This window comes from Telopea speciosissima, chromosome 1 (genome assembly GCF_018873765.1).
Source record: "Telopea speciosissima isolate NSW1024214 ecotype Mountain lineage chromosome 1, Tspe_v1, whole genome shotgun sequence".
NCBI classification, from domain to species: Eukaryota; Viridiplantae; Streptophyta; class Magnoliopsida; order Proteales; family Proteaceae; genus Telopea; species Telopea speciosissima.
In genome coordinates, this window is record NC_057916.1 from 75368047 (window position 1) to 75391466 (window position 23420).

General features: G+C 38.5%; 2 protein-coding genes across 2 annotated transcripts; both read left to right on the top strand.

Moving 5' to 3' along the window:
• Nucleotides 1-3270: 3270 nt before the first annotated feature.
• Nucleotides 3271-4980, top strand: LOC122638599 (K(+) efflux antiporter 5-like). The gene is made up of 5 exons (XM_043831465.1): nt 3271-3456; nt 3557-3634; nt 3759-3847; nt 4038-4134; nt 4529-4980. Exons 1-5 carry the CDS (start codon nt 3394-3396, stop codon nt 4616-4618), a joined length of 417 nt encoding a protein of 138 aa, XP_043687400.1. The 5' UTR covers nt 3271-3393; the 3' UTR covers nt 4619-4980.
• A 16770-nt stretch (nt 4981-21750) lies between these two features.
• LOC122638588 (growth-regulating factor 10-like) lies at nt 21751-22904 on the top strand. The gene is made up of 3 exons (XM_043831456.1): nt 21751-21933; nt 22047-22282; nt 22450-22904. The coding sequence occupies exons 1-3, from the start codon at nt 21878-21880 to the stop codon at nt 22884-22886; spliced, it is 729 nt and encodes a 242-aa protein (XP_043687391.1). The 5' UTR covers nt 21751-21877; the 3' UTR covers nt 22887-22904.
• The last annotated feature ends 516 nt before the right edge of the window (nt 22905-23420 follow it).

Below are 23420 nucleotides of genomic sequence, written 5' to 3' on the forward strand. Positions count from 1 at the left end.
GCTCCTACTTCTGTGCACCTCACACAGCGGAAAAGATCGCCTTACCCCCACTCGGGCAGGGGTAAGGTAGTCTTTTCATCGACTTATTGTGTCTGGGGCGCACGACGTAGTACAGGCAGCTCAGCAGTAGAGGGATCCGACCCAGGGAGAATTGGGGTGGGAAAGTGCTGACATGACACTTAAAAATCCTATCATGACCTTGTTTGGTTAATTTGTAATGGTGAACTTACACAAGCTCGAGGAACAACATTAAATGCTTTATTTGCTGATATGACACCTGAAAATCCCATCCTTATCCTATTCAAAGTCTCATCAAATTGAGGATGGGACTTTGGAAAAATTATCTCCTCAGGTTTTCTACCTAGTACAATTTCCTAGTGCCACTAATGGAGTGTACCCCCACCCAGGCAGTGTGTTCGGGCAGGGGGTTAAGGTGGTCATTTCTACCCCCTATGAGAAAAATCGTACAAACTGTACTAAGCAGGAAACCTGAGAGGAAAAGTAAAAATCCTACCCATGTTTTCCAAACCACTGCAGTGTGGGATCTAGTCCCACAACATTCCCACCCCATCCTTCCTGTCAAACAAAGGGCCTTTAATAAAATTAAAAAAAGAGGAGAGGAAGGTAGAGGAAGGGGGATCTATTGGAGGAATATGGATATTCTCTATTTTCTTTTAGGGTAAGAGTTCTCTATAGGGAAGCATAGCCCTTATGCACACGGGAGCCAATGAGAACACACACAGAAACATCATGGGGGGCGAGGTTTTTGCCTATCAATAGGGGCATGACAGTTATTTTGCTCCCCAATGTGTTTGGTTGTGGGCAGTACACTCTCCCACATGAAACTTTTCTCCTTTCTTTTATTACAAGAATTGTGTTGTTACTTCTAACCTTCCCTCAAATTTAAATTGAGAATAAATTTGAGAATCTACAAAATAATAATAATAATAAATAAATTGAGAATCTTATCAAAATAAAATTTTAATTGAGAATATGCCTTATAAAATTACAGTTGCAGAGCGTGTAACCATTCTTCCAAGGGACCTTTAATTTTCATCTTTATCCTTTCAGGTTTCCTGCTTGGTGCAGTTTGTCTGATTCCTCTCATAGAGGGCAAAAATGATGATCTTACCCTTTGCCCGAACACACTATCTGAGTGGGGTCCACCCCTCTTATCAAAGGCACTAGGGAACTGTACCGGTAAAAGAACCTGAGGAGATGATTCTTTAGTTTGCAACCTGTGCCCTTCCCTTCCCATCCCAAGGGCTTGAAGGAGTTGAAGCCTTTTGAATCCAGAAAGCGTAGCAACGGAGAGGCTCGAAGAAAGAAAGTGGCTCGCTACCTAAGGCCTAACCAACAAACGTAACAACCACACATTAACGGTATTATAGTTGCAAGAAATTGAAGTCAATAAAAAACAGAAAAGAGGAACCCGTGAGTGTTTCTGGCTCTTGGGATTCTGCAAATGCCTTCGAGCGATATTGGGAACAGGTCTGTAATGGAAATCAACTTTGTCCTCTTCAAAATTTCAAGTAGCTTCTTTGTTCACGTTTGCTCCGAAATCACAGTTGAGCGTTCATCTTTAATGACGAACATAAATTTAAAACGAGGAACCTTTTGGATTCATAGCATGGATTGTCTTGTTCGCTACTTGTATGAGAACTTCTGTTTTCGCCAGATCCGATAAAGAGACCAGGGAAAGGTTCTACGGGAATCTCTCTCTGGACGCCTCGCCTCTTGATTCGGGGGAGGGGAGCATTGCCAAGATCTTCGACATGGTGCTTGAGAAGGAATTCTCCAATAATGATCAACCTGAAGGTTAGGGTTACGTTATACTTTACTTCTAAATTCGTCGTCCATTTTTTCCCTGAATGTGTTTGTATCTTTCCTCTGGTTTTGTATAAGGAAGGGGAGATGATGTTACCAGAGCCAAGTGAGCTTCTTAGCTGTGAAGAAAACGGCTTTTAGTGCTTGGGAAATCTGAATCTAACTTGTAGTGCATTTTGGTCTAAATAGAGAAAGATAAAATAACTCAGGAAATCAATAGAAATAGTTGAAGACTCTATGGTTTAATTTATTGTAATTGCTTTAGCTCTGTCTCTGCTTGAACTGGAGTTTGTGTACATTGGACAGACCGATAGTGTTCACATTCCGATGATGTACTCTCCTTTCTGAGCCGCATAGCTATTCTTCTGTTGTCAAAATTCATACATGCAATGCAAGTGTATATGATTGAACACCCCCATGGGCCCCATCCCCCAAACTAAAAGAAAAAGAAATTCTTTCATCATTATTTTGGCAAGTAGGACGATAGAACTCCAAGCTGAACATGGGAGGTCCATTCTACTCAAGGGAACGAAGATGAGGAAAATGGAAAACTTGAAAGCCAAATAAAGAAGTTTCTTATAAACGTGTAATGTATTCAAGCATGCACATACAAGGAGCATTCTATGGTTTCTGAAACTCGTAATTGAAAATGTCTTAGGTCACCACCTCATTCTTCTGAATCTACTCAATGTGGATAGTATTCTTTTTGTAATTGTAATGGTCCATGTTCTGGCCTGTTATTTATGAAGACCTTCGTGTGCATCCTGAACATGCCATGGTATTGCTACTTATTAACCTTCATAGAGAATCTTATCAAGTGTATCTTATAAGCATGTATATAGAAGGGGGAATATATTCACAGGTAGAAAATCACTCTTGTAGGGATGGTGTGCTTTGCTTGCTTATGCCTTTTGTTAAGTATGTGCACCTTTGGGAGGTCGAGTGCTTTCTCATTTCATTGATATAAAAATTTGTTAGGACCATAGTTTGTTCCATAATTTTTTATATTGTTAAATAAAGTGGGATAGCCTATGAAATACCAATTGGGGGGGTCCAACACATCCAACCCAAACCCTTAAGGCAGTAAGTGGAGAGAGCTCCTCATGTATATGACGGCACCAAAGACCTGAACTAACTGATGTGGGACTATACCTCTATAGCTCCCAATATCTCCATACTCCCTCCTGACATGTAGCTTAGGCATACTTGGCTCTGCACGTGGACAAACAATTTAGGGAGGACAACCAAGGGACCTAAGTTCTGATTCCATGTTGGAGGATCCAACCCAAAACCTTAAGGCATTAGGTGGAGATGGCCCAATGGTATATTAAGACACATCCAATGTCCTAGATAACCGATGCAGGATTATACCTCTATAACTCCCAACATCTAAACACTCCCCCTCATGTGTAGCTTCAACATACAGGTGGATATACGAAATTCACTTTATATGTCATGTACCCTGGTGCAAATTATATCTGAAATACCTGTATAGAAATATGAAGCTCATATTTCCCTTAAAATAAATGCCTGGTTTGACAAAGTTTCTGTATATCTGGTGCAGCCATGTGGTGCAAAATTATCAAAGGGTGTATTGGCTCCTTCTTATCAATGTCATCAACTGCAGTTGTAATGCTTTTGTGTCTGTTTAACCAATTTATTTTTGCATTTTCTGTCTTGGCTACTATCATTTTACCAAGTTCAATGGTGTTCCTCTTCCTCGTACCAGGTCATAAAGTTTCTGGTGGAGAGGAATGGCAACAATGCTCTTCATGGTCAAGTCACAATTGGAACTCTTATTTTTCAGGCATCTCCTGCAGCTCTTTGTTTTCAAAGTGTATTCAATTATTTGTAACTTAATAATATGGCAACTTGCAAAATTTGGGCGCTGAATTACATATTATTTTCCCCTTCTCGCTGGCTTATTTCAGGATTGTTCTGTTGGCGTACTGTTTGCTCTTCTCCCTGTTTTGGGTGGAAATAGTGGCCTTTTGAATGGGATGATTTCAATGGCAAAGCAGTGAGTTAATTTCTGTATTCTGCATGGTTGGAGTAATTTGTTGATTTTTTGTTGTTCTCATAACATATGGATTTACAATGATGTAATTTCTTATTTTTCATATAGTTGATTTTTCATTTGTAATACATATAGTTGATTTTTCATTTGTAATTTGTTACTGAGAACTTATTCCATATGCATACACCTGCAGATTGCTTGTGCTATCTATATTCCTTACCACTGCATCTATATTATCTTGGTCCTTTGTTCCTCACTTCTTGAAGCTAATGATACAACTATCTTCACAGATAGGCGATCATGCATGTTTATGTTTCTACACTGTTTTTTCTCTGTGATATAGTTTGGTAAAAGTAGATTTATTACTTTTGTGCTGATAATTAACCTTCATTATCAATCGACATTTTTTTTCGCTAGTTTCCTACTGGTAGGAACTTGACTTGCTAATAAAATCTTGTGGGATGTTAATTTTGGAGGTCTTTTTTCTTTCATGGAATTGATTTTGTTAGTGTAAATAATAAACCTATAAGCAATGAGACATTTTTGCAAGACTTGCTTTTATTGTGACTGTGTGTGTGTGTGTTTTTTTTTTTTTTTGGGAGGGGGGGGGGTTGGTATATGGATTTTGTGGTTTTATTCAACTGCATATTTCTAATTAGCTTTATGTTCTTCTGTGGTCTGCAGACCAATGAACTTTATCAGCTTACTGCTGTAGCATTCTGTTTATTATCTGCTTGGGTAAGTGCAAAACAATCTTCCTTCAATGCACCATAGTAAATAGTGTAGTATCTTTTTCTGTTATCCTGCCAGTTACCTGCTGATCCATCATTTACTATCTGCTTTCAGTGCTGTAGTTTTTTTGACTTACTTTCTAAGAGCAATGTAAACCAATATTCTCATTTGTTTTGAAGATCACCTGGTATTGTGGGCAAGAAAAATATTTCCAAGGAGCAAAACAAGTATAAAAAAGAAGTTGTTTTTGCCCAAGAATAGCCAATGCTACTTGACTGTAATATAAACAATAGTCTTTGTCTAAAGAAGCTTTGCTTTGTCCACCAAAAGGATTTTGTACTGCCCTAGAGACAAAACCAATTAGTATTAATGAACTCCCTGCACGAACAGGACCCCTCCATTAATGACATGCCACCTGCATATAATATTGGGTTGAGGCAAGATACATCATGAAAAACCTGCCTGTTCCTTTCCTTTAATAAAAGGCAGAAAGTAGTTGAGTAGTCAACTATTATACATTTATACTTCCTATTCTACCTGTTTCCAAGATATGGCTGTGTTTGGATAAATTTTTAAAAACAGTTTTCTTATCTTATAAAACAGAAAAACAGAATCCTTTCAAAAAACAGTGTTTGTGTACTTGTTCTGTTTTTTTTTTAAAAAAAAAAAAAAACAGAGAAAAGCAGTTTTTTGAAACAGTTTTTCCCCCCATTTTGGTTTTTGTGGATCTTTGTGCATGTGGAGTTTGTGAGGCGCCTCCCTATATGAAAGATGAGGATGAGAGAGAGAGAGAGAGCTTTGTCCTCTCCCATCTCCACGCTCGAGTCTGCAACTGATAACTAGTCCATGTGCCATCACTTCTTACTTCTTTGCAATCCTTTCCATCAACATCATCATCATCTCTCTCTCTCTCTCTCTATATATATATATATATATATAAAGTGTGTGTTGTTTCCAAAACTGGGGTGTTGATCTCTCTCAATCAGCAGATGCACCCCTCCTAACAGAATTTTGCCCTGTGTGTGTGTGTGTGTGTGTGTGTGTGTTTAAAAATTTAAAAGTGCTTTGCATAACCAAATGTGTTTCCTTTTTTTAGATGAAACATGAAAACCAAAACAAGCCAGAGCATTTCTTCTGTTTTAAAACAAACACAATTGGAAGTGTAATTAAGTGCAGTGCCGAAGCCTATGTTCTAACCAATCCAGGCAGGCTTTGGCCTATTAAACTGCCGTGATAGCCTGAGCAGTCCTCCTAGCTAATCTAGGAAGAAGTATGTCTAGTAGTATTTACAGTTAACACAGCCCGAAGATTGAGAAGTAAATTCAACATAAAAAACATTGAGTTTCTACCATCGACTATTTGGAGCGAATCAGTTTGGCAAGTCTACCATTGAGTTTCTCATCCTGCTAGTAATTTTCTACTTTCAAATGACTTTTTGAATCCTAATCCTTTGTATGAAGAAGTTGGTTTCTACTCCATTTGTTTTGAATACTAACCAACTTGGTGATATGGTTACCAAACTTCTGTTTGGACCTGCTTTTCGAAGAAGTTGTTCCAAGCTGGGTCTAGGTGATTTGTACGCTCCAGTTTGAGTGGGAGTATTAAAGTGTATTGAGCATATAGGGTTAGTAGGTTATCTCGATTAGAACATTCCTAATTCTAATTGAGATTCCCTCCTATGTGTCTCCTTTTTATTTGTAATTAAAGTCGATCTTAGTTAGTTTATGGTTAGTCTAGTCCTAGTCCTAGTTTGGTTTCCTATTGTAACTATGCTTCTAATTTGTGATTCCTAGTAGGATTAGGATCCATAGTTTGTATTCTGATTCTTTATAAATAAAGGCTTGTGGGGGGGGGGGGGTATGCAGATCAAAGCATGAAAGAACAGGACAAAAACAGATTTCAAAAACAAAGGTTCTGTTCACATGAACAGTACCCGAGGTACTGTTCACGTAAACAATGATGTGGGTCCCAGCTTAGATCATGGAACTAAAACTCGCGAGATCTCACAAATATCTCGCTTTTTCAGGACTTCGAGACAAGATGGAGGTCGATATGATATTTTACCCCAACTCGAGCGAGATCTCGGTCGGGTCGAGATCTCGACCCAAACTCCTTTATATGGGAGCTAGAAGAAAGAGCAGACCACTCAAGGGAGGATACAGGTTCCATGGCCATCTGTCGAGTCTCCTCACTCTGCAAATAGCTACATACTTCATCTAAGGAGGGAAGAGGAGACCGGTCCAAGATTTGTATCCATATTGGCTCATACTCCTGGTTCAATCCACTAAGGAGAATAAGAACACATTTCTTCTCAAGTGGTTGGTAAACCTTAGCTTCATCCTCTAGATTGGACAGTTGGAGGTCTCTATACTGATCATACTCTTCCCAGAGACCAATGTCAATATTATAATAATCAGAAATGGTCTAATCTCCTTATTTCATTGTAATGATCTTCTTGAGAAGTTGATAAACCCTAACTGAGTTACCTACTCAGTCAACAGTCTTGGAAACATTGTTCCAAACATCCTTAGCAGTCTCCTTTCTCATAAACTTCCTCCCATTCTCAGGCTTTATAGAGAAGATAAGTCAGGTCATAACAACAGAGTTTTCAATCTCCCATTTTTTATGCGTTGGGTCACTTGGGTTAGGAGATTGATTGGTGTTTGTAACATACCCTAGCTTCTCCCTACTCCACATGGAAAGCTTAACAGAATGAGCAAAATCCAAGTAGTTGGTGTTGTCCAACTTCATAATGGAAATAGGTATTTTGACTCTCAAACGCCATTTGAGTAGGATGAGCACTACTCAAAACTTCGGTAGGTTTACTGACCTCAGACATATGGTAGAAGCACACACAACAACAACAACAAACTCAGCCTTATCCCAACTTAATGGGGTCGGTTACATGGATCCAATCAAACAAAGTAGGTAAAAACTGAGAAGTGAAAGAGAAGAATGGGAATTGAGATGAGAAGTGAAAAATGAAAAATGAACAAAGGAAAATAAAAGAAAAGTGAAAGAGGAAAGAGGCACGGCCCAGCAAATCAGGAGAATCTTAGCTAAATAGGGTCTGCTACATGGATCCTTGCCCTCTAATAGGCTTTATCCGATGTCATACATGGCACGAGACCTAGATTATGAATATCCTTTCTCACAACTTCTTCTATGGTCATTTTAGGCCTTCCCCTCTCTTTTAGCTCCTTCAATTGGAATCATATCATTCCTCCTTACTGGGGCGTCCCTAGGCCTCCATTGAACATGACCAAACCACCTTCAGATGTCTCTCTCGGAGCTTGTCATTGATCAGAGCAACTCCCAAGTCAGCTCTGATATGATCATTCTTTACTTTATCCTTCCTTGTTTTCTACACATCCATCCTAACATCCTCATCTCTGCCACACAAAGCTTCTCAATATGACACTTCTTAACTGCCTAACATTTTGCCCCATACATCATAGCTGCTCAAACAATTGTCTTGTAGAACTTTCCTTTAAGCTTTAAAGGAAGACGTCAATCACACAGCACTCCGGACGTACCTCTCTACTTCAACCATCCCGCTTTAATTCTCTGTGAGACTTCATCTTCTATGTCGCCTTCTTTATTAATGATTGACCCCAAATATCTAAAATAGTCACGTTACGGTATCTCTCTTTCCTCAATTCGTACCATGTCAGTATCCATCATAGTGTGACTAAAATTTCACATCAAATACTCCGACGTCGTTCTACTAATCTTAAAACCTCTTGTTTCCAAGGTCGATCTCCATAGGTCTAACTTAGCATTAATCCCTACTTTTGTCTCATCCAGCAAAACGATATCATCGGCGAAGAGCATACACCACGGGACCTCATCTTGAATGCTCTTGTTTAGGTTGTCCATGATAAACGCAAAAAGATAAGGGCATTAGCTTGATCCCTGATGTAGCTCAATCGTAATTGGGAATTCCTTGCCTTGACCTCCTACAGATCTCACACTAGTTACCAGTTCCTCATACATAGATTTTATTATATCCACATAGTTACTCAATACCCCTCTCTTTACTAGAACCTGTCAAATTAAATCTCTAGGGACTTGGTCATAGGCTTTTTCCAGGTTAATAAAGACCATATGGAGATCCTTCTTGCGATCTCTATGGACGTGTTTGGTTCGGCGAACCAACGGATCACGGTGCTGAATCCGTTGGTTCATGATTCTCGATATAACAAACTGTTTGGTTCTACTCGACGGTGCACTGCTTCCGATTCAAGGTGATCGACGGATTACACTTTCAATGTAAATGTGTATCATTTTTTTTAACAATAGGTGGACCCAATATTGGTTCACAAAAAAATAACCCTAGTATAAATACCATTTGCAAAGATGAATCCACGATTAAACCAAATCGAGTTCCTCCTCTTGCCTCATTGTCGTGTTTTTCTTCTCCAAGGAAGCGAAGGCCATCGAAGAGCTCTGCAACTCCACGGTGCTTCACAAAGTCTGCAACTCATAGGTGCGTTACGACTCTCTCTCTCTCTCTCTCTCTCTCTCGGTGTTGCTCTGTGAATCTCTGTCGCTCGCTCGCTCTCTATCTCTCTCTAACGTTATCGTTCTCTTTCTCTCTGTCTCTCTCTCTCATTATCTCTCTCTCTCTCTCTCTCTCTCTCGCTCTCCCCTTGTTGTATAGTTAGGGTTTTTTGGAATGTACCGATTTCTAATCATTTTTTCTCCATTTCAGGTTTTAGGGTTGTTTTGAACACCTCCAGTGGAAGGAGCATCTACGATTAACACAGGTATTTCATATTTGTTGTCTTTCTATCTCTCTCTCTCTCTCTCTCTCTCTCAAGGAACTAGTTTTGCAATAATGATTTTTATGCCTGGAAACTATTTCCTCGCTGGGAATATATAGCTTCTAGATGGGTAAACTGCATCAGAAAGCTATGAATTTTGCCCCTTTATTATTGGTTGAAATCCATCAGTAAAAATTGTTTGTAAAAAATTTATTAGACATTATGATAATCCTGGAATTATTTGCTAGATTACTCTGTTCTTTGTGATTCTAGCTTTTTTTGCTAGTCTCTGCTTTTATTCTCTACTGTATGAGATTACTTCTTAATCGAATTAAAAATTCCTGCTATCATGTAGCTATGATTTACTGGTAACTAGCTAGGTCAAGCTTTGAGGTATATATACCCTGTAACAGTAGTGGTATAAACTCCATGATTATATGAAGGACACAATCATCCAAGGCACCTTTAGATAGGGCATTTACAGAAATAAGAAACAGTGAAACTCTTTGCTGTATATTCCTCATATATAGTCTCCTTTAGAGCCTTCGTCTCCTAACAACAAATGTAGCAATACCAAAGAAGTTCAAACCACAATCACATAATCACCACTTGCAGACACAAAATACATACAAGATTACCTCAGGGGAACAATCAATGCTTCTCAAGGTCAAGCAAGGATGTTGGAGCAACATTCAAGGATGTTGGAGCAACATACAAGGGAGTTGGAGGACGTTCTTGATGCTATCAAAAAACTTGACCTTAACAAGTGATGATGTCTAGGAGGAGGGAAGAGGACGCCATAATAGTATAAGAACTTTTTAAAATTATATTTTATTCCTGTAATGAATGACAATGACAACTATTGGATAGGAACTCTATTAACTTCCATTTTAATTCAAGTCTAAACATTAGTTGTATGCAAATTTCTTCATAATTGTTTCATTTTCTAGCCATAGAGTAGCCAATGTGTTGATAGGATCTATCTGAACCAAACAGTTTTCATACAGATTCAATCTGAATCCAACTGACAAAATCAGGGAAACCAAACAGTTTTTCATATAAATCCAAGTAGAATCCAACTGACAGACTCAGGGTAACCAAACACTTTTTCAGGAAGATTCAACTAACAGACTCAGGGTAACCAAACAGTTAATCTGTTAGGACAACGGATCCATTGGTGCACCATCAATTAGTGCGTCACCAATATCAATGCAACCACCATTTGGTTCGTTGAACCAAACACGTCCTATATCTTTCCATGAGCCTCCATAATCTGTAGATAGCTTCAGTCGTGGATCTACTGGGCTTAAAGCCAAATTGGTTCACAGAGATATGGGTCGCTCTTCTCAAACGAGCTTCAATAACCTTCTCCCAAAGTTTCATAGTGTGACTCATAAGCTTAATGCTTCTATAGTTATTGCAGCTTTGGATATCGCCTTTATTCTTGTAGATCGACACTACAATGTTTCTCCTCCAATCATCTGGCATCTTCCTTTGTGTTCATAATCTTGTTAAGCAGATTGGTTAACCAATAAACCCCACAACTTCCAAGGGTTTTCCACACTTCTATCGGAATCTCATCTGGGCCTGGAATCTTGCCTGCTTTCATCTTTCATAAGGCTTCTTTAACTTCCGCCATACTAATCTTTCTTACATATCCATGTCATGTGATGTCTTGAAGAAAGATGTAATTGCCCGGATCATTTTTGCTCAACCTATCTCTATTTAGAAGGTCACAAATATACTCCTCGAATCTCTTCACGATGTCCTCGTCCTTTACCCAACACTCTTCCATCCTCACTCTTGATGCACCTCACCTGATCAAAATCTCTACTCTTCCATATTGTAGAAGCACACACACTCAACCCAAAACCTTTCGGTCCCAACACTCAGAAAAAAAAATTCCGGCAAGGAGAGCAAACACACAACTTGAAGACATCAAACTCAAATACACTCTTCAAGATGTAACATCATCTAATAACAACCGAAGAGGCCCAAACAACATAGCTCACCAACACAAGGCAGCCAAAAGCATCACACACAACATTTCAAGATCAAAAAGGCCAGAAAACAGTTCTAGCAATACCTTTCTAACCAAAAAGAATTGAGTTGTGCTCAACAGCTCTCTTCTTCACTAACCGAGACCATGGGGGGTTGGAAGTGACCCTTGGGCTATCTGTTTGAGTTAAAATAAAACCGCAAGCGTACGGGTCAATCGTAGCTACGGGTCGAACACGAGGAGATATACGCTACTCTATTTAACTAACTTAAAAGTAATGCAAAGTGAACCAAATTAAAGTGTTAAATTAAACTAATTAAACTAACGAAAATCAATGCATCCTAACTCATAAGCATCTAACAAAATTAAGGGATTAAATCGGCGTCCTAACACATGAGCATCTAACCTATCAAACTAAAACGAATTGAAAGGAATAAAAAATGCAGCCACACATACTAACCACATAAAAAGAAATAAAGGCATAATAATGCATCCATAAACCACAACCATATAAAATTAAAATAAAAGAAATAGAAGGGGAAGAAGAAGAAGATAGAGAGAGATAGAGGAGATGGAGAATGAGATTGAGAGTTTAGATAGTAAAACCTGGATGTGCTTGCATGAATGTAATTGAAAAGCTTGAATACTTGCATAAACTTACCATGGCCTCCTCTTCTAAATCTTCAAGTCTTGTCATCAACTTAAGAACTTAGACTAGAAGGCTTAAAACCTAAACTAGAATTAAGAAATTACAACTCAATTGAAGAATTAAATTGAAATCAAAGCATAAACTAAACCTATTATAACCATTAACTAAAAATCATAAAAGCAAACTAGAACTTAGAAAAGCCAAAAATCACAAATTAGAAGGATAAGAAGAGAAGAAATTTCACTAAGTGAATGAACTAAAAATTACACTAAAAATTGAATTAGAAACTAACTAAAAACTGAATTAAAAAACTAACTTGTTACAACCCAAAGGGCAAGGGGTATTTATAGGAGGAAGAGAGGAGAAGAGAGAAGAGGGAAGTGTAGGAGAAATATTCTGATGCAGATTCATCACCAAATATGGCTTGTTTCATTAGAAATAAGTCTAGGGTTGGGTTACATACATGTTGGGCCTTTGATCCCATGGGTTTCTAATGTAATAGGCCTGAAATAGGGGTATATAGGTTGCATACGGGATTAGCCCAATACTTAGTTTTTATTTTGTGTTTTTAATTGAACCGGTTTAAATGGGTTGCATCCAATTGGTTCAATTGGTCTAATTTAAGTGAAGTGATCCTATTGGCTAAGAGGTTCTTATATCCTATTGGCTACTAGGGAATCTTCTTTATTTTAAGTAGTTTAAGTTGTTTTAAGTCATTAGGACTCTATTTTGAGTCTATTTGAGTTTCCTAGTCAGTTTAAGTTGCCTAATAGGTTAGGGATAAGGTTAGGCCATTTCTTTTTAGTGTCTAAGTCTATTTTTGAGTCTTCTATATAAGTTTGTAAGGGAGGCCAGCATTGAACACGAATTTGATTAATAAAAATTAGCTTTATGCTTGCTGCCTTTGTTGCTGCCTTTGCTCCATCGTGAGTGTGCCTTGTGAGTAATATCAAGGTTGCCTTGTGAGTAATATCAAGGTTGAAGGGATTGGTGGATCTCCAGCTTCAACAACTGCCGGATGAGACAGAGAGAGAACTTCAAGGAAAAAGCTGGCGGAGGTACTATAGCAGCTGCAAAAAGAATTGAATTGTAGACCTTGGGCTTTGATACCAAGGGAGTGTAAAAGGGGACCCTAGAGCGACTCCAATGGGCCAGGTCCAAGCTTGAACGAAGCCAAGGTGAGGGAGAACAATGGCTGTTTTAGAGTACAAGAACACTCTCGGTTTACTGTTCACGGAACAATAATTTCTCGGGTACTGTTCATGGAACAGTAATTTGGGCTGTCCTTTGATTTGAGCTTCAAATCTCTATTTCTTCATGTGAGGCCGCCTCTTGATGTTTCAATGATCTTATACAAGTTCATCTCATGATTTCTTCAAACTTTTCACATAGTATTCTCTTCCTTGGAACCCCTTTGTAACCTAGAGTTCCAAATAGAGGAAATGGGAGCAGAGAACTTGAAGCACTACTCTCAAATCAAAAACTGGCTCTGATACCAAATTGAAATCTAAAGGTTGCAAGAGAAGAGATGTGGGTAGAAGGTTGAAGAAGAAGAAGAGAAGTTGTGTTAGAATGTTGTATGAGAGTATAGACTCTCTCACACCTATATTGCTTGACTAACATGATATAAGGAATTACATACACCTCCCTGGGGAGGTAAAAGGAAAAAAAAGAAAAGAAAAATACAATATAAGACAACAAGATAATAAACCAGTTCCCAAAGTACCCCTATTACATAAACTCTAATAATGATGAGAGGGAGTAGTGACGTATTAGCATAAGATAGCAATAAGATTTAGCTATGAGACTAGTTTCAGATTAAAAAAAAAATTAAGAATGTGACTAGTCAAAAACATAAAGCACTCTAGACTTGCAGAAAGAGCATCAGTGTCCAGCCAGAATTATAAGAGAGCTGCCCCAGAGTTGATCACGAACCTGTAAAAGTGAAGATGTTTGAAAAATTCTACCTCGATTTGTAGTTGTCAAGTCAACGCCTAGGCGTCCAGGCGCCTTGGTTTCCTTGGATGCCTTGTTAGTTTCGCCTTTCTTCTGGGTCAATACCTTGGGTCACCTAGACGCTGTGACTACTATGCCTGGATTTCTATAATCACATGAACAGTAATGAGGGGAAGCTTTAACAGTGAGTACCAGCAGAAATTATAGTTACGAAACTTTTAACTGCAGCAAAGGAGGGAAGATGTCCTGATGGAAGTACCAAATCTAGATTTTTTTTTAACCAAAAGCTGTTTTAGAACTGGCCAGACTCCTATATGTGGACTCTAGTCTTATTCCTGCTAAAAGTAGAAAAACTATGAGTGCTTGCAACCTTTCTCAGCCAAAATAAAAGTGACAACTTAAAATTGACTCCAACTCCTGGTAAAATAAAAATCTAAAATAGAAATCTTGCCTGACCCTGACAAGTTGCCCATTAATTGGCCATAATTTTTCCAATGCTGCTTGAAATGGGAAGATCTTGATCTGTAGAAAAGGTAACCAAATAGCTTGCAAACAACACCAACCTCACCCCAAACTCCAAAGTGGACAAGTTTCAAACTTCTAAAAAATCCCCTAGAGAGAAGTGACAAAATTTAACTATGTAATAACTCCAAAGTCTCTCTCCAAAAAAAATAAAAAATTGCCATGTTTTCCTCCACATTCTTAGACTCCTAAGTTGAATGTGGACTTTCTTGGGAGAAGAAAATTCATTTAATGGAGGTGTAGATGAAATTGAGCATGGAGTTGCTTCGCCCCCTTCCCCAATAGTTATCTTAATAATTTATGTAAAAAATTCAAAAAATATATATATAAAGAAGAAATTGACCCAACCAACTCTTAGAGTGGCAGCATGCATAAGGACACGTCATTCCAAGAAATCTTATGGTAAAAACCAAGGTAATATAGGCATCCCTAGTACTAAATTAATTTAATTTAATCAATTTGAATGCCTCAATCATGGTTCTTACATATTCATGCTTGGTAAACTGTCTAGCTTCAATTTATTAACTGAGATGGAACCTTGTGTAGGCAGCGTCAAATACTTATTTTAATACTTCAAAATTAAAGAAGAATTATTTTTTGTTAGGAAATCAGGAGAAAAACAAAAATCGATTCATGAGTCATGTTTTGACCAATGTTACAAAGATATAAATGTTTCTTATATGTAGCTGAAATTCTGTGGACATTTTTTACCATGATGAAACATTCACTGCAGCATTGTATTTGTTGCGTTGTTATTTCAATTTGGTTAGCCCCAAGAGATTAAACATTTCCTTCAAAACGTACCAAAATGATCAACTATTGTGATATAAACATGCTTTTATTCATTTACGATGAATGATGTGGATAACTCTCTTTAGGGTGTGTACCCTCTAACTCTCTAACTCTTCTTGGATAATCCACTTCATTCCTATTGTTCTCTTGAAAGAAAAAAAGTTACTCTCTTTAGTGTTTCCTTACAGATAGTGTACTTCTGCTTCATTTGTTTTACCAATTAGAAACCTCTTTTCAGCTCTGTTCCTTTCTAGTATTGGAATGCTCATACAAGTACAGTTTTTATGGAGCCATGTGGATATATTGTTTGCATCTGTCGTTCTTGTTGTCATTGTTAAGATTAGTGTAATCTCCATGGTGACCAAGGCCTTTGATATAGTGTCAGCACATCATTCATTGTAAGTTATACAATTCCCATCAAAGATTTGTTTCATGGATAAATTGACTGTAATTTCTGGCAGTTTCTTGTATTTCTGTGTTCAAAGGTGTGTATATTGCTTGCTCAAATTGGAATATTCGCATTTGAGCTCTTAGGCTGTGCCTCAAATCGTCATCTTGGGGAGGTAATCTGTGTGTGTGTGTGTGTGTGTTGGGGAAGGACCAGAGGGGGTTGGACTTTCAACGTTACTTTATGATTCTTCAATCAATTCATAAGCCTCATTTTGTGACTGCAAGGCTGCAAGCTGCTTTGTAACTTCAACAGCACAAAGTTGTATGTGGTTGATGGATCTTCAATAAACATTTTGCTTTTTAATTTATCATTTCTTTTTGAAAAAGTAATCAAAGTGATAGAAGTCTAACAAAGATTGAGACATGGAAGTCTTTTGAACTAGATGGTATTTCAATGCGTGTGGTACTTCAGTGGAAAAATTAGATTCACTTGATTGATTCGGTTAACCAGACTTTGTTGAGTAGACACTACGAAAAGTTGAAGCACTATGGAGGCTACGGTATGGTAGAAGGGAGAGGGATCTCCACGTAGTCTTTACTTTTTCGTACAAAAACACCATTCTATGGTCAAGAAATAGCAGATACATAGAAGAATTCACTATTTTTAGTGGTCTGGGAGAGCATCCACCTTGCGAAGAGCACAGTGTGCTAAAGTGAAAAGATGATCCTGCAACCTAGGCCATATATAAGTAAATAGCATGCCTTATATATATATTTGCAACAAAAAGAGGAAACCATTTGGCTATTACTTGATGCAATTCCTTACTTTTGGCTTCTAGGGCTCTCCCCTTCCTGTTGCGCTTATGGCTGTTATTACTTCTATGATTATTGTTGATTTTAGATTGACTATACGATCCAGGAGAAATGTAACTTCTTCTTCTGGGAAGTACAGCTTTCAGCTTGGTAAGGTAAGCTTCCTACATGAAAATCACAGTTTTACTTGAATGTTTGTTGCAGCATTTGTCTTAGAGAATAATCCACAGGTAACAACTCCCCTCATGTTCAAATGATACCTGCTGTGATGCTTCTTGGTGTCCTTATGCACTGGTTTCCTTCAGAGAACAATAATCAGAATGAGATGAGTCCTCTCTCTCTCTCTCTCTCTCTCTCTCTCATGCATGTACACTATACTACACACACACACACGGTGGTTCCACCAGGATATGCCTATGGTTTCTCATCATGTCTGAATAATGTTGCTTCTGTAATAGACCGACATCCCATCTAACAATCTCACTCCTATAAGCATTGTTTCTTGATATGTAGAAAGTAGCTATTAACTTGAGGCTGAAATCTGAATGGACCATCTCTGTGCATTGCATGTATGATGTATCTGCCGATACTTTCATAATACCTTCAGTAGTGGAACTATTGTTGTAAGATCTGAATTGGACCTGGCAGAGCTGGAACTGGTCCTCCCAACAATTCAGATTTTATGTGACCAAGAAATGTCAACTCTAGAACCTTTGCTCTAAATCTGGAACAGGTTTCGTACTCCATGAATGAATGGTTTGTGTTCTGAAACTCTGGAAGTATCCTACCTAGTACTTGATCTTGCAATAGATCCTAAGCCAGATTCAGGGGAAAATCCATCACTGGATGCATTTCTTTCTTGTAACTGATTATTTATGTGTGAGAACCGTCTTGCGAAATCTAGAAACTAAGAAATATTATAAATAATTCCCAAAATGTTCACGGAAGTACAGCCTACCACAAATAAGCTGGACAGGGCTATGAAGAAGGGAAGTTGTAGCGTTGTTCATTCGATTGTCATGACATAACATCCCTTTTAGTTATACAATCTCAGTGGAAATAATAATTGCAATAATGATCCTCTCAAAGTGAACTACCCTAAACTGTGGCATTAACATCAGCCACAGCATCCGGTGCTGCCTCCGAAATTCTGCTCCCAGACCCCCGAAACCCAATTGTGCCCTAAAATTAACAAGAGTATGGGACCCTAAGACTTCAATATGAATATTTAATTTCAGGGCTAAGAGTTTGCTTCTTCATTGTGAGCCATTTCAATGGCAATATCTGATTCTAATCTTCAAAGATTTCTCCCTATGTTTCACAGGAGAGAGCTGCCATGATTGATGCACATAATAGAGAGCTGTGACCATGCATATTATGCATGTGTCCTTGGTTACATAATTGGTTTCTGGTTTAATAATGTCAAAGATATTTTGACTTCCGAGATTTTGTCATGCAGAAGTGAGGCTTGAAGTTTTGAAGGACATCAGCAGATTCAATTTTTTACCAAAAAAAAAAAAGCAGGTTCAATTATTTTTTTTTCTTTGAGAAAAGGAACGCTGCTTGGCAGTCCCCCCCCCCCCCACCCTCTCATATTGGCAGTGAAATAACCTTTGGATTCTTGTGCACACGTTCTCATTGGCCGTAACGTTGGGGCAAGGCCACGTAGCGTGGCAGCAAACCCATTCTAAAAAAAATGGCATATCCGGTGCACGAGGTTCCCACCACTGTGGGGTCTAGGGAGGGTCATAATGATCGCAACCTTACCCCTGCTTTTACAAAGAGGTTGTTTTCAGACTCAAACCCCTGACCACTTGGTCACAATGTAGCAACCTTGACCATTGCACCAAGGCCCGCCCTCTGGCAAACCCTTCTCTCTTCTTTTTAATTGTTGTGAATATGATTTGTTTAAAGAAATGAGAAAAGTTCTCTATGGGGGAATGCACTGCTCACTCCAGACACCGGGGGGTGAAATGTAGGGATGTAAACGGATCGAATTCGGTCGGATAGTGGCATTATCATATTCGCATCCGATTATATTTGGACGGATTCGGATAATATCCTATCGGTTTTCGGATGGATTCGGATAATTTTCGGATATTGATTTTTTGAATACTGGTTCTTCTAAATGGATATGAATACGGATCGAATACAATTTTTCGACTATCCGTTGACATATTTATCGTTTTTATGATGAGGGTGAGGGTTGAGACTTGAGAACTCAGTTACTACCTTTTCTTCTACTCTTCTTAGTATTTTATTCTCTTACGTTTTTTATTTTTGGATTTTTAATAGATATGTAATTCTATGTATCACATTGCATAAAACCATATATATAAATCAATAGCAAATCTAGAAAAAGAATCACATTATCTTAACGTATAAATTTATAAAAATAAGATAACAAAATCCAATAAGGTGACTTAAAATGATAGACAAACACAGAGTTATATTTTAGATATTTTATTACCGTCGGACTGTTAAATGAATCTGATAATAATCGATCGGATAGGGGGATTATCATATTCGTATCCGATTAGTTTCGGACGGATTCGGATTCTCCTAAACGGATACGAACGCGGATCGAATACGGATTTACGAATATCCATTTACATCCCTAGTGAAATGATCACCCCACCCCCATGATGCAACACATGTGCTCTCATTGGCCCCCCACACATGTAGGGGCCAAGCTCTCCCATAAAGAAATTACTTTGACCATTGTCATTAGCAACAAACAAACAAAAAAAAAAAAAACAGAACTGATTCAATAGTTTTGAGTCTATTTGAGTTTCCTAGTCAGTTCACACTAATATTATGTACTGCATTTACGGGCGAAGATGAAGATGATTCACTATGTAATGGAGGAAGATTATAGTGGAGATCACTCAAAAACACCAAAAAGGCTACAAGAATTCTCACTTGGCCTAAATTAAAAAAATGCTCAAATCTCAATTGTTTCCTTTGCTTGTACAATAAGACACTAAAACATATAAATACTCCTCTAATCAGGTCGACTTCAGAAGAAATCTCATTCGGATCTCCCACTAAAACTGTCGAAACGGGTGAATCTTTGAAACAGGTACAAGAAATTAAGACACACATGACACTTTCTTCTATTGAGGTATTTCTTTTTCGGTGATCGTGCCCACTTGTTCATAATTCATAATTAGAAGTTTCAGACTTTCTTGCCTTCTTTCTTGGTAGAGTCTAAACTCTAAAGCTTAATGTGCTGGTGGACCTAGTTAGGGGATGCTCATAAGTCATAATATAGCCAAAACTTCAACAGGCTGGGGAAACCTTGGAGATCTCCTTTGTGAAAGATTTATACGCATTGGGATTGAGAAGGTCATGAGTCATCAAAGTCTTAACTTTTTTTGTGAAGGCCAAAAATCTAGTCTGGTTTTCAGTTTTGTAATTTTGTTTTAAATTCTTGGTGGAACCCAAAACTTGTGTTTGTAGAAATGGTATTCTCGTGAGAGCAGAGGAAGATGACAGCGTAGTAGACAAGGAATAGACGACTCAAATTAATGGTTGAGAGGTGGGGGGTTGTAGGGTACAAACCAACATTTACTACATGGAATGGATGTGGTCCCCTCGCCAACTTGCATGTGTAGGTCAAGTTGGCGAGTGCCTCCCACCGTTACTCCTTTCTTCATCTTTTCAGACAAGAAGAAGTGGGATGGACGCCATAGATTGAGAGTGATGGATATGGTAATATTATGGATTGGACCATTGGATTTATGATTATCCGACAATATAACAAGGAATGGGTGAGTCAGGTGACCAATAGTATGATTAGAGTGAGAACCATCAATGAGTTGGCCCATTTACCCAATGGATCCGATACTGAGTTATATGGTCCTATGGTCCTATGGTCCTCACTCTTAACAGCCCGTTTGTTTGCCGGAAAAGAACAGGGTGGGAAAAATTGAAAATTTTCCCACTGTACCAAAATCTATTTTCGTTTGGTTAACCAAGGTGGGAGTGAATAAGGGGGAGTATCAGCTTATGGGATTCGGCTCCTCTACTTCCAAAGCTGATACTTCCATCCTATTTTCGTGAGATTTCAGCGCGCCCACCTAGCCTGACAACCATCCAATGGTTGATATTGAAATTTTTTTAAATAATTTGAAAACCACATGAGATCTGTTTGAACCATCTTAAACCCCAAACCAAACTCATCTGACCGGTTCAAACACATCAAACCAAAAAAAAATCCAAACCTAATCCATTTCACTTTCACCTGCATCCAAGGGTTTCAAATCGTTTTAAAATCCCCAAATTCCCAAAACCTCGAAGGAGGCCCTGAGCTTTTTATATATGCAGTTGTTATGTGTGAACGGAGAAGAAGTAGAAACGCAGATGAAGACGCGATAGAGATCATATTTGCCATTGTTGCGTGTTTGATTGTCATTGCATCTCTTATTTTATATTTACTATTATATCCAAAAAAAAAAAAAAAAAGGCAAAATTGGAATAACATTTAAGTTAACGTTGAACAAATAGATTTCGTTTATGTAAAGTTTCTTCTATATTGGATTTTACTATTAAATAATAAAAAATAAACTCAAAACCTCCGGGTGACCATGATCATGAAATGCACCACAGCTCATCAAGATCCCTGGGCAGTTGTTGGTGGTTGAATCAGTCTTGGCAATTGTTCCAAGAACTCTAAAATTGGTTGCTCCAGAGTCCAGAACGTCCAAAATGACTACTGATCTACAATCAATTTTGATTTTTGAAACAATGGCTGTAAACCATAGACATGATGCGGTGTGATGACAGCACCGTTACCAAACAAACCATAACTTCCTAAATCCATAATGGTCGACTACTTATAAAAGATTCCAATCTAGTGGTCCTTGAATAGTAGTACGAAAGATCCTTAACGAAGGTCATAGACCCTCATGCTATCAGTATTAAGAAGTTTACATTTCCCACCTCCCAAAAGAAAGATTAGAAAGAGGCAAACCAGACACTCACGGGTGACGCTCCCCACGCCAGACCTGCCTCCTGATACCCATTTCTGACATGTGTCAGACATGGGCCCATCATAAAACGGAACAATGACGTGTATTTCCCCTTGCAAACTACATAAAATTACAAATTCACCCCAGCGGTTTCGCAGACAGCTGCCACCTCAAAAAGCAGAGAGATGTCAGAGGCACTGAGACGAGGAGATAGCTATCTTCTCAAGGAGGGAGAGTCCGAGAGACTGGTTTATAGTATTCTCTCTTTATTCTTTCTTAAAGTGGTTTTGGCTTTTATACCCCTTTCTATTAACTTCTCTCTCTCTCTCTCTGAGTTGCAGAATTCAGATCTGTTGCTATTTCAGGTTCAGAGTCCTCCTTTGCATTTGCTGGCCTCTTTCTGAGTTTGAAACTTTGAACTTGAACAACGCCAATGTAATAATGGAGGCCCAATTCCCACCTTCTAAGATTGCTCGTGTTGCAGACACTACAGGTACTCTGTCTTTCCCACCTGCTGTCCTCTCTACTGCACTAATGCATGCAACTCTCCGTTTTCTTTGTTTTTTTCACCTCAAATTAAAATTTTTTTTTTAATTTTTATTTTTGAAGGGATGGAAGAAGGGTCATCTTTGATTGGGCTTGGACTTGGGCTTGGGCCTGGGCTTAACAATGGAAAGCCTGGATTTACCTTTCTACAATTGCAGGAGCTAGAACAACAAGCTCTCATCTTTAAATACATGGTTACAGGAGTGTCTGTACCTTTCCATCTCGTCTTTCCTATCTGGAAGAGTGTTGTGAGCTCCTTTGGTGGTGTTAATGGTGGGATTTATCAACAATACCCTAACTGTAAGTCCCAAAAAAAGCACAAGTCATCTGTCTCTGGTCTCCCTTTTCTTTTTTCCCTCTTTTCTAGTTTTTTTTCTTTTAACTGATTCAGTTTGATTTCTCTGAGAGAAAAAGAAAAAGAATTCCTGGGTTTCTGTTTTTTATCTGGGTTTTGTTTGTTTTTACAGTTTTAGGTTGCAGTAGTTTCTGCCTTGATTACAGAAACAGCATGGAACCAGAACCAGGGAGGTGTAGGAGAACAGATGGAAAGAAATGGAGGTGCTCCAAGGATGTGGTTCCTGACCAGAAATACTGTGAGCGGCATATGCACAGAGGCCGCAACCGTTCAAGAAAGCATGTGGAAGCTTCTTCTCATCTCACTACTACAACTACTGCTACAACCAAGAAGACCAACTACAGTACTGGGAACTCAAGTTCAAGCACTAATCTCTCTATTTCAGACCCAGTAAATCTTCAACTCGTGACCAACAACAACAACAATGGCATCATCACCTCCACCGCGACCAGCAACAGTAACTACAGTAATGTTTCTTCAAGTTTGGGTTTCTCTCCAAAGAGTGTTCTTCAGAGTAATATCTGTAAGACAGAATCTCCACCTTTGTGATGTGGAGAGAGGATGTTGCAATTTGCATATTTAGGGGTTTTTTTTTTTTTAGACCTTTTTAGGTCATTTTGTTTAAGGGCTGTGTCTCAAACTGGGGAGGCAGACGCTCATGATCATGGTGGAGTGTGGTTGAGGGGGGGAGAAGACCGGGTATTCTACACCTTCTTTGTCTCCTTTACCATTTTTTCCAACTTTCATCAAAGAACATTATGAGGTTTATGAGTTTTAATTAGATCTGTGTTTGCTTTCTTTATGTATGTAGAGTTGTAGACAGCATTTCATGAATTAATAGCAGGTGAAAAATGGAGTTGTGACTTAAATTCGTCGAATTGATTTGCTGAGGGAAGCGGGAAGCAAGTAAAACACTGCTACTCTTTTAGGAATTGGAGAGGATTATTTTCCTAGTCTGTGGGTCATGGCTTGTCTCGGTTCATCAATACAATTCATCAAATTTACATATTTCATTTTGTGGAGAAGTAGTTTTATGTCCGGGAGTGTGGTCTACGACAGCACTCCCATGTGTCTATCTCTCTC